Source organism: Lemur catta, chromosome X (genome assembly GCF_020740605.2).
Source record: "Lemur catta isolate mLemCat1 chromosome X, mLemCat1.pri, whole genome shotgun sequence".
In the NCBI taxonomy this organism is placed as follows: domain Eukaryota; kingdom Metazoa; phylum Chordata; class Mammalia; order Primates; family Lemuridae; genus Lemur; species Lemur catta.
Genome location: NC_059155.1, coordinates 30,754,096 through 30,766,270, shown reverse-complemented (window position 1 = coordinate 30,766,270; position 12,175 = coordinate 30,754,096). Strand labels below are relative to the sequence as shown.

The window sequence follows — 12,175 nt, the reverse complement described above, 5'->3', positions numbered from 1 at the left end:
CCTTGGCCTCCCAGAGTGCTAGGATTACAGCCATGAGCCACCACACTGGGCCATATTATTTTTAATATCGTCTACAAATAGAGTATTCTTTCAGTGACAAATAAGTTGAGATTCTGAGAAAGGAGAACATTGTTCATCATCATTGTAGACCAAGAGCCAATAATATGTAAAGATTATACCAAATAAAATTGTCTCTCCAAAACAAGCTTGAATCCTACCCAGTGATAATACTCTCAAGACTCCTCATGGAGCACGTCCATGCCTAGAGATATCCAGTTAAGCCTCCGAGATGTCGTACATGCTCCCACACCTACTCAAATGGCTGGCAGGTAGATTAGGTCATCCTTTCGAAGAAAGATCAAGCTGTCATCATTTGGTTTGGACGTGATTAGGACACCATTTGTAAGAATATGGATGAGATTCTATACAGTATAGCTGGAAAGGTTAAAAATCTTGCAGTTATTTATCTTGTGGATATTACAGAAGTACCTGACTTCAACAAAATGCACGATTCATGTACTGTCATGTATTTCTTCAGAAACAAGCACATCACTATTGACTTGGGTAGTGGCAACAATGACAAGATTAACTGGCCCATGGAGGACAAATAGGAGATGGTCAACATAATAGAGACTGTGGATTGAGGTGCCCATAAAGGCTGAGGCCTGGTCTTGTCTCCCACAAAATACAGATACTGAGGCACTAATCTTCACAGTATGTGTAGATAAATGCTGTGGGGCTGTTTTCATGTGGAAATATTTTAAACTATTTAAAGCTTTTGGAAAAGTACATGAAGCTCTAGAGCTAGAGAATCTTTGAGATAAGGATTTCATTGCCTTAACTAACTGAAATGAATAAATACACAGCGATAGAACAATCATTAAAAAAAATGACTCACCATGAAATCTATTAGGAAGGGGCTGAGTGAGGCCTCCTGTATGCAAGGTACTGCATGAATCCCTGGGAAGAAAGCAACAAACAAAAAAGACAAAGATTCCTGCCCGCATAATGACTCCAGGACTTTTAGCACCCCCATATTCTCTTCCTAATAAAACCTGTTCTCAGGTATAAACTGCCTCTTGACTGGCAACAGCTCAAAGGATTCCCTTTCAATTTGTTCATTTGTTCCTTTATTCATCCATCTATTCATTAAAAATAAATTGAACTAGATCAAGAAGATCCAAAATTGGCATGGCACAATCCTTGCCTTCAAGCTCAGAGTCCAGTGGCAAAGGCAACAAAGTAAATAGCACTACTCTACAGTGTAGCAAGTGTCATAGTAGAAACATGTACAGAAGTATTGTTTCATCCAGGGTGTGGTGAGGGGGACTGTTAGGTAGATGGTGGGGGTCAGGGAAGGTTCAATGAAGAGATAACATTTGAGCTAGGTGTCCAGGAATATATAGGAGTGTGCCAGAGGGAAAAGAAAGAACTAAGAACAATGTAGGCAGAGGAAACAGTGCATTAGTGACTGGAAGGCATGCAAGAGTATATAGTATGGAGAAAATGGTTAAATATTGAGTTGAATTACATCAACACATTCCACAAAGAGTTTTAGGCAGCTTATAAGAAAGATTACAATATATGAAAAAATTACAAATAAAATAAATCAGCATATAGGAAAATACAAATGAGAATAAAAGGTGAAGACCAGGTAGGAAAGTTAAGTAAAATTCAGATGTGAGGATTATAGGATCCCATCCAGTTTCTAAAGTTGAGCTGCACCTGTGATCGCGTAGCCAAAAAAATAAAATAAAATAAAAAGGGGGAAACCTGGCCAGTTATATAATTTACATTTTCCATGACAAGAAAATATACCATTCCTCAGGGAAAGTGAAACTTTCATGGCCCTTAATAATGTATGTGTGTGACATTCTAGTTCTGAAAGAAATTTTTCACAGGGAGTTTCATGTATAGGGGAACACACTAAGTGAAACAATTGAGTGATCTCAAAAGCCCAAATACTGGTTTGTAGTCCAGGACCAATCAATATTACTTTCCATAGTCTGCTGCAAAATGTAAAAACTAAAAATATAGTGAATTTGTCATGAATCTAAATTTGCTTGATGGAAAGGACTTCCCTTTGTTCTGAGATTATAGACTTCCTGAATTTTCAGTTTTAAAATGTTCTGTCTTTTATGAACTGCATGAATGGTACGTTGGTTAGTTTCTCTGTTATTTTTTCCCCACATCTTTTCTTAGCCAATTAAAAGGCTAGCAACCTTAAATATATGTATGCACAAAATTTTATTTTATTCAATTCCAAAATCCAGAAATCTGGACATCCCACAGATATAGTGGGAAATTCTCCTCCAAAGGTGTTCACAGAATCCTTGGATGAGAGTCAAGGGCATGACTCTAAAGCTGTTAAATGGCAAGAACACAGTGTAATGAATAGGAAGGATAGGGGAAGATGGTCTAGAAAGAAAGATTTTTCAGAACCTTGCATTAAAGGAATTAGTAGAAATTTGGGATCAAAGTTGAGATACATTGGGGAGAACCTTTCTGAACTGAAATTGTGCCACATAACCCACCCAAGCCCAGTTTGCTAGCTTGTTTGCCATTGTACATGAGCCAGGCCCTGCCTCAACTTTCCAACTGGGCTGAAACAAGTGTTCTGATGATCTTCTGGGGAATCAGGCCAAATGTTGGTAGAATTTGAGAGTCATTTTACAGAACTCTGGGAATTTGTACTTCCAAGAGGGCTGGTGATAAGTCCGAGATTATCTCACAGCTCAGCCAGGCTGACTTTAAAAATCTGTGTTCTCTATTCAAGTTGGCTGTCTTTTAAAGGATCTGTGTAAAGAAGAGGTGTGAGTGAGGATTGTAGTGGGTTAAAATTTCTCAATGCCCAGGCATAATTTTTAATTCTCCAATGAATTTTGTAGGAACTCTAAAGAAATAACAATAATGCCCCAGAAATATATAGCTGAATTGAAATCATAATTTTCTATAAAATAGCTTAATTATGCATATATAATTAGATCCTATTTGAAACACTTATTTTGAAATAATCTATGGTTGCATTTCAGCAGTTTTGCTGTGAGTACAAACTACCTCCTGAGGCTCAAGGGTCTCTGGAACATCTAAAAGATTAGAAATGCCTTTATGATGCCATGAGGACTTGGATGGAGAGAAGTCATTAAGTGCAGGCAGAGACTTTCTGAGGTTGTGAAGGGGCTTCCAGCCAGCCAGAACCAGGATCCATATGGTTGCTCATATGCCATGTTTTTCAACATATCTGTTTCACTTTATACCTGCAATTAAATTGATTCATTACAACAATTTTTTTATTTCAGCATATCACAGGGGTACAAATGTTTAGGTTACTCATATTGCCCTTGCCCCACCTGAGTCAGAGCTTCAAGCGTGTCCATCCCCTAGATGGTGCATGCTGTACCCATTAGGTGTGAATATACGCATCCCCTCTTCCCCACCCCCACCTGCCCAACACCCAATTAATGTTACTACTGTATGTGCACAATTGTCATACTACATTGAGAGGCACTGTACTGGTTAAGAGCATTAGAATTAAACCAAGCTGAATTTGAAACCTAGGTCTGCCTCTTACTGGCTATGTAAACTTGAATAAGTAAGTAAACCCCTCTAAGCCTCAGCTTCTTTATCTATAAAATGAAGAATAATGGTACCTAACTCACAGGTCTATTAGAATGAGATTATATAAAATGCTTAACACAGAGTGTAGCACATTGTAATCACTCAATAAACAATTATAGTGATGATAATCATTGATGGTACAGCATTATAACCATTTGTGTGGCTGTTTCCAAAGTAGAGTATATGTCAAGAATTTTGTCTTACTCATTCCTTCAACCTCAATACCTGGCACAGAATATTGAATGGATGGACATATGGATGACTGATAGCATCATAGAAATGACATTTGCCTCCATTGTAACTCCCTGGCTCACATGTGTACAGAGAATGGAGGATAATAGTATTGCCAGGTTAAGTGTAAGTTGCTAGGTAGTAGGAAGTCTACATGGAAACATTGCTTGAAATCGTGTGGTAGAGCTGCAACTCTGAGGAGCAAGCTGGCCCAACTAACACACCACATTTACAGGATTAACAATGAGCTGGGGCTTGGAAAGTGCATGAATCAGAAGAGGGAGTACAAATCAACACCTTATGGCTCTTCCAGCAATAGTCATGCCAAGAGTCAAGAAGGCAGTGGGAAAAGGGTACTAGAAGAGATGGTAAAAGCAAAACAGAACAGACTATTTATTGTGAAAAGGACTTTGGAGGAATATCTTGGCCTTTTCTATAACCCTTTTATATGACTTCAAATCTTCAGTAGTTTGAATTCCCAACCTAAGTGGCAGTAGTGTGTACTTGTTGGTAGTACTCCTCAAGCCAGGCCAGGGGCCTAGAAAAGGGAGAATATTTCTCTGGTGTTTTATTCTCAATGTGTTTAAAATTGTTAGACTTCTTTGATTTTTTAGGTTCTGCAATACATGTATAAGGCCCATGATTTCAAATGGTTTTCTTTGTTGACATTGGAAATCCACATCCACTTTGGTGCTTGATGGTTAAAAATAAACAAACAAAAAAATAATCAATGTGATAGGAGCCTTTGAAATGTCATGTATAGCCTGCCCTCTAGCAAGCCCTGCTGGGCGGTGTAACCTATGGAACTCATGGCATATTGAACCAAAAGAAGAAGAGGAGTTTGTTTACTCTGGCTTTAGCCATATGTCATGAATACATTTGTTTTAAATGAATTTATAAAATATTAATGTAATCATACCAAACAACAGAGTGGTGAGTATATCAGTCAGGAGTTATATTTATGCTGTGTACTTGTTTTTTGTTTGTCTCTATTTATTAGTAGACAGTACATGGAGACAGGTATTTCCTTCTCAGTCAAAGTGGCAGAACTTGTTTAATGAACTGATGTTTCTGTAATCTGTGGTAAGATGGAATTGTGAGTGACAAGAGCTATATGAATAACAATGAGGAGACAGGCAGAACAATAAAAGGAAGACAAACATTTCAGTAGGAGAGGGAAAATAGATGGGATTGTTTAGTTGGCACACAATCTAATCTGATCTTTTCCTAAAGAAAATTAACAGTTTGTAAATGGGCAAGATAATGTTAACAATTTCTTTAAAATCTTCTGTGTGAGAAATCAAATTTTCCAAAGACATAAATGGCATTCTTAACCACAGTGCCTTTATTCTATAGCATAGGACGACAGGGTATCAGGGACCTTAAATTCTCCAAGATCAAAAGAGAAACCTAGACACCACCCCCCCCAACACAACTGCATAGAGCCTGACATATAGGAAGCCTATCACGAATGTTTGTGGAATGTGGGAATGAATGCCTGAATCAGTAAATGTATCAGTGTGGGTTTGCACATGTTGAATGGAAGGAAGAAAACTTACCTATCAGGACTACCTGTCATGCCAGAGGTCTTCATATCCTCTCTGTCCTTTCATTCTTTAAGCTAAATGTCATTATTTGTCCTCACTTTTACTGAAAATGAGATAGAGGCACACAGATATTAAGAAACTTAATCAACTTCTCTCAAGGTCATATAACTACTGTGTGGAGGAGACTAGAGATATGAGAACCACAGGAGGGAGGGAGGGAAGGAAGGTTTGTGTGTTTGCATGCATACACACATGCATGTTGGGTGAGATGACATAACAGGGCTAAAAGTAAATATTTTCATAAGAATAAAAATTCCTCTTGGGAGAAATTTTTTTCTTCCCAAAATTTCCAGAACCTTGATATCTCAGAATGGCAGGCATGTGAGAGGATGGGGAATGCCCTAGCATGATTAGGCTGGTTTTGCAGTAAAGGATGCCCATGTGCCCAGTCACAGGACTCCCTCTTACTGGGCTTGTTGGACCTGAAGTTCTGTTTCTGTGGGAATCACAGGTTCTTTCTGCTATTTAGGTCCACCTCTTCCAACATCTTAGAGAGCTATCCAGGGACTTCTGGGCCACCTTGAGGACATGCTTACAGGCATTGCCACTCTGGCCTGTGTAGTGAGCATGGTAAAGTCTTTGGGAGTAGGGCCTACTACTGCTACTGTAACCACAACTGTATTACCAGAACTCATTATGCAATACTTTGTTTATAGTCCATTGTGCGTGGTTCTATAGTAAAGGCAGAGGTGGGGAAACAAAGTAGAGTATATTCCCTTCTCTCAAAGAAAGGGCATTTTGATATAGAGATAAGATTTAAACAGTGAAAGCAGTACCACCGTTAGACCAAAGCAAGTGAGGCTTCCATCCTGGGCCCACCCCTCAGGGGGCCCTATGCTTTGGAATGCCTACCTCCCTATTTTCTAAGTCCCTCTCCAATTCCAAACACTGGCCAGGCAGGCAGTGCCATCAGGGCAGATGCTCTGAGTCCAGAGCAGGTCCTGCCTGTGTTCTAGTCATAAGAAGCACATTTCCTAAATTTTTCTAAGTTCCCCTGTACTGTGTAGGACTAACCAGAGCAGGTAACGTCATCTGACTAAGATGCCCCAATCTTGAACTGGACCCATGTAGGTCCCAGTCTGAATTTCTCCCCCTTGGGGTGCTCTCTAATCCTCTACCCCACATGTGCAGTCAACTAGATGCCCCAAGAAGCTTCAGGACTCATGCCTGTGGAATCCTCCCCAGAGTCTTGGTTCCAGGAGAGTGCCCTGGCAAGTAAACCACTCCAGCTGGCTGGTGTGATATTTCTTTCATGATATCACATGAGATTGTGCCACCAAAATGCTATCAACAATGATTTGGAGTGAATCAAATTGTGTACATAGATGGGCCCCACAAAAAATATTTGTGTGGGTGCCCTCACACATTCTAGAAGCATGCCTGAATAAAACAAAGGATGATGTGAAATAAAATTCTATAGCAATGAGTGTAGAACTAACAGTTTTTGAATACAGTGTTAAGAATGAACCAGAATTATCTGGAAAGGGCTCTTCAAGAAGGGTGACAATTAAGCCAGACCTTAAAGCATGGGGAGAATTTGCGGAGGCTCAAATGATTCCAGGCAGAGAAAACAACATGAACAAAGGCACAGAGAGTAGTTATTTATTGCAACTTTTTGTGCTATGTGCTGTGTTAAGCACATTAGATTCATCATTTTGTTTACTCCTCACAGCTCCCTGTAAGGTAGGTGGTATTAACCCTATTTTGCAGATGAGGAAATGGAAGCTCATCCTGCTAAGCAAATAGTAGAACTAGCTTCCAGGTCTGCCTGGTCCCCCAAACCGTGGGCTTTTAACACCATGCTGTACTGTAAAAAAGACAGGAAGTGTGTACAAAGGACAGCAAGAAGCCTTACTGGAATGGAACAGAGGGTGTGTGTTTGAAACTAGTAGAGGCAAGATCAATAGACAAGGCACAGTCATGCTATAAAAGACCTTGTATGTCGAAATGAGATGGAGAGACTTAAATAGGCCCTGGTCAAACAAAGCAAACAGCCCCATCCCAAAAGGAAAATGGACAACTATAATATAATATTTAAGACCTGGGAATACTAAGCACCATGTTTTTAAAATATTTTGCCTCTGTCCTATAGAAAGACCTTTGATTTGATCTTATAAGGTAACATTGTGCCTCTACTTAACCTTGCCTGGTATCATTTAATGTTCTCTCTTCCCTCTCCTTTTCTAGACTTTGATCCTGCTCTTGGAATGATGACTGGAATTCCACCAATAACTCCAATGATGCCTGGTTTGGGAATAGTACCTCCACCAATTCCTCCAGATATGCCAGTAGTAAAGGAGATCATACACTGTAAAAGCTGCACGCTCTTCCCTCCAAATCCAAGTAATCTGTTTTTTCCCCACACAAGTCACAATGTCTTAGTGTATAAGAAAACTGTCTTCTTTTCCAAAACTATACCCAAGGGTTTCATAGATGCATATACAGAAGCTTCACCTAAAAAACAGAAGGCAAGAAAATTTTCTCTTACTAGACAAGGCTGAATTTTATGCACAGAACAGTAGATTTTTTGTGTGCTGGTTACAGTACAAATGATGCAACATGTTTCTAAGCTGTCTGGTGAAGAATTCAAGTGTGTTCATACAGAAGGAAGCACCCAACACAAATTGCTCAACACCATCATTTTCAGTCTTTCCTTTTCATAACTGGCGCACATGCTGGTGATAGCAGAGAGAGTGTGGTCTGGACCTACTTGACACACATGAGAATATACATTTGGTGCTGAAAGTCTTCTCTTCCATCACTACTACCTATTCACTCAAACTACTTATCTTCAACAAATGGGCTGCAACACACAAGTGACATGTGGTTCAATTTATTGGAAGGGCAAAGAGGAATATTGAGACTAAGTCAAACTACTTGTAGCAATCTAGGTCAATGCTGTTCATATGGAAATGATCTACGAATTTGAATTGTCAGTAATAAATATGCTTCTCCTTAGATTTGCTTCAAAACATCTATAAAGATATGGTAGCCATATTTCAGTTAAAATGTGGCAACAATAATAATTGACTCAAGCTTTTTTTCCAGATTCATTTGGGGTTTTAAATACTTTAAATGAGCAGAAGCTACTTATGCATGTAACCTAAGCCTCATTAATGATTTTTCCATAGTTCTAGTGGTGCTGGGTGGCATACCAACAGAATCATTGTTGTAGTGCAAATATTAGAGCTGTTTGTTAAGGGATAAACTCGGGGTTAGGTCATAGATCAAATGACCTTGCCTTATCAAGATAAATATGAACCTTTGACACATGAATTCAGACAAATATTTCATTTCCTACCTTAAATAGGAATCAATTAATCATGGAATGAGGCCCTGGCAGGGACCCAGATTCACTTAGTATGGTCTGCTGAGAGCTGAGAGGATTTTAGAATCAGTCAGGGTTAGTTGGACAGATCATCTTGACCCCTTTTGCTAGTGAAAAATGGTCTTATTGCCTTCTTCTGAATTTTGAAGTTGGTTGTCAACAGGGGACATCCTACCAGACCAATAAGAAATCTAGGAGGGCAGCATCTCATAAGACTGTATTGGGAGATGAGCTAGCATGTCACAAGAATTAGGGAATGGAGAATAAGATGTCCTTTGTAGGCCTTACTTGCCAGCTCAAATGGCCATTTCTGGATTTATGTTTAGAGCCTAGGTGAATGAGCAGAACTGTTATATCTTTGTCTCTTACTCTTAGTTCCGCTATCCCTACAAATAGGCAATGGCCTTTTTTATCTTTCTTTCAGTGTTTTCCTTTTGGATTACAGAAAGCTGTGCATCCCTGTTAGTATATTTTTCATGTCAAAAGCCATGAATTTAGGCATTGCCTGTGTTAAAACTTCCTGCTTATGCAAAGGCAGAATTATGCCGATTTAATCATTCGTTTGTCACAATCAACTGCACAAGGTCTTGATCAAGTCTAGGCTAACAGCATAGCTCATAACCTGTAATGTCCAGGTTGAGTGCAATAGTTGACTTTATACAACGTTCAGTTTTTAAATTTCTAAACAGCATAGACGCCTTGTTTATGACACATAGATCACATTGTTGCAGTCTTTAGATGAATGTAGGGATATATGGCTTAAAGAGGCTCTAACTTTTGATAGCCTCTAATAAAAGAAGCAGACAGACATCTCTCAAATACATTTTTTTATCTTTCCCCACCTGTAGCCATGCCTTCTCAGTTCTGAATTGGAAGGGCCACAGAGTGAGTGGGTAACATTTCACCTTCATACCTCAGTCTTTTAGTTCTTCATCCTTGTATTAATAATGCTGACAGAGCAATTAGTGCCAGTAAAGTGGTGGCTTCTAGGAAGGAACTTGGCCTTGGGATTGAATTAAAACATAATATTTCTGACACAGCTTAAAGTAAACTGGTGTTCTGTTTGCTTTTTAGAACTTGAACTTTGTTAAAATGGGGCTTGGATTACTTGGGTGGGGAAAACACTAACAAAGGTACCTCCCTTAGTTCTCTGCTGAAATCATGGCAAAAGTGTCATTTTTGTTAACAGCTCTAAGACTTCAATTTGTAAGGCTGAGATAGGAAGAACAGGGTAAGAAAAGAAGAACAGGGATTTGGTGTGACCAAACCCCTTATGTTCTCCACAGCCCACCAACCCTGCCTGATAAGGCCTTGATTATAAACCCCACTCCTTACTCCTGCCTGCCTCTAGTATATTCTCTTGTACTCAGTGACCTCTGAAATTCCTCCCAGCAAGGTCCTGTGATTCAGGGACTCTTACAGTCTAGTCTTACGATCTAGTCTGCTTTCCTAATCTTGATGCTTTATTAAAAAATGTCTTTACCATTAATTCATTCCCCTCTGTCCCACCTGACACTAAATCCAAGTGTTTCTCACATATACAGAACTATAAAATTGTCCTGGGGCTCCCATTGTCCCCAGATTTCATAGTCCAACCCCTGACCTCAAAAACCTTTCACTGATCTGCTTCATGTGACTGTCTTCAATCCATCATTTCTACTTGCCACATACCCACACTTTAGTCAGGTTTAACTGATTCCTGACCTCACACCTCTCACACTCTCCCCCAGCCCAGTTTCAAGAGTACCCTCTCCTAGAACACGTCCACATGGAAAGTACATGGAATTAAAACCATGGTGAATTACTCTAACACATTTCCATTAAATATTGGGTGACAAATCCAATGGATACTTTTTAGTTCTTTAATTTACTATATATCCCAACTATATTTCGTACTATTGACTCCTTCATCCTTCTTAAACCTTAGGTCATTTAAAAGTGTAAGATCTCACTGAGATCACCAGAGAGATTGTATAAACAGATAAAAGAAGACCACATACAATACCCTGAGAAATTCCACATTTCAAAATTTAAAAGAGCTAGGGGAGTTTTCACTTCTGTATACTCCTTAGCAACAAAAGTCCTCCAAAGACAGTCTATACTAGCTGTTTCTACTTCCTTTATTCTCTCTTAAATCTCCTTCATTCATGCTTTTGTCCATACCTCTCTATCAAAATGGCCCTTACTTAAGAACACTGATGACCTTAAATCCAGCGCTAAATCCAGTGGTCAATGCTCAACTCTATTCCTAATTTTGGGTTCCAGGACACCATACTATTGGTTTTCCTCCCATTCCACTGGTTGCTCCTTCTAAGTCTCCTTTACTGATAACCTTCTGTTCCCCTGACTTCTTATCATTGGAGAGCCCCATGGCACAGATCTTGGACCTCTTCTGTATCTACACTCACCTTTGATGATCTCATCCAATCTCATGGCTTAAAAGCTATCTACCATGTAAGCCAATGATACCCAAATTTATATTTCTTGCTCAGATGTAGCCTCTGAACCCCAAACTCTTATCCAACTACCTACTTGACATCTCCACTAAAAAGTCAAACAGACATCCTCAAACTTAACATGTTCAAAATTAAACTCCTAGTATTCATCCCCCAAACCGCTCCACCAGTATCCTTCCCCATCTCAGGTAGTGACAACAGCATCCTTTCATTTGCTCAGGCCAAAACTTAGGGGTCATTCTTGGCTATTTTCTTTTCCTCACATACCACATTTAATGTTAGAAAATTATGTTGGTCTACCTTAAAATATATATCTAGAATCTTCCTACTCTCACAATAACCACTACTGTGATTGAGTTTGTATCTGCCATGATTCATTTTCTGAACTATTGCAATAGCCTTCTAATTAGTCTTCCTCCTTTACCCTGACCCCTATGGTCTATTCTCAACAGAACAGGCAGAATGATCCTTTAAAAACCTAAGTCAGATCATGTCACTACTCTACTCAAAACCCTTTAATGTCTCCCCATCTCACCACTTCACTTGCAATAAAAGCAAAAGTCTTTTTAGTGGTATAGAAGGTCTTATATGATCCTCCCAACATTGTGTCTTTGATGTTATTTCCTACTCTCCTCCCCATCACTCACTCTGTTCTAGTCACACTGACCATGCTGTTCCGTGAACACTCCAGGCACTCTCTCATCACAGGGCTTTTGCACTGGTCCTTCCCTCTGTCTCGAATACTGTTCCCCTAAATATCTCCATGGCTAACACTCTCACCTCTTTCAAGTCTTTGCTCAAATGTCACTTTCTCAGTGACCCTGATAACCTATTTAAAAGTGAAGCTCTCCCTGCCACACTCCTAATTCTACTTACCTTCTTTATTTTTTATATAACACTTATTACCTTTTACCAAACTATGTAATTTGTAGAAT

At 39.3% G+C, this 12,175-nt stretch overlaps 1 protein-coding gene and 1 pseudogene across 2 annotated transcripts in view; both read left to right on the top strand.

Moving 5' to 3' along the window:
- ENOX2 (ecto-NOX disulfide-thiol exchanger 2) overlaps positions 1-12,175 on the top strand; it is a 300,855-nt gene that overhangs the window by 226,233 nt on the left and 62,447 nt on the right. For both annotated transcript variants that reach the window (XM_045537544.1, XM_045537545.1), the window contains exon 5: positions 7,644-7,799. In XM_045537544.1, the coding sequence (XP_045393500.1) occupies positions 7,644-7,799 (156 nt within the window). The remainder of the gene's footprint in view (positions 1-7,643; positions 7,800-12,175) is intronic.
- LOC123627986 lies at positions 290-698 on the top strand (annotated as a pseudogene).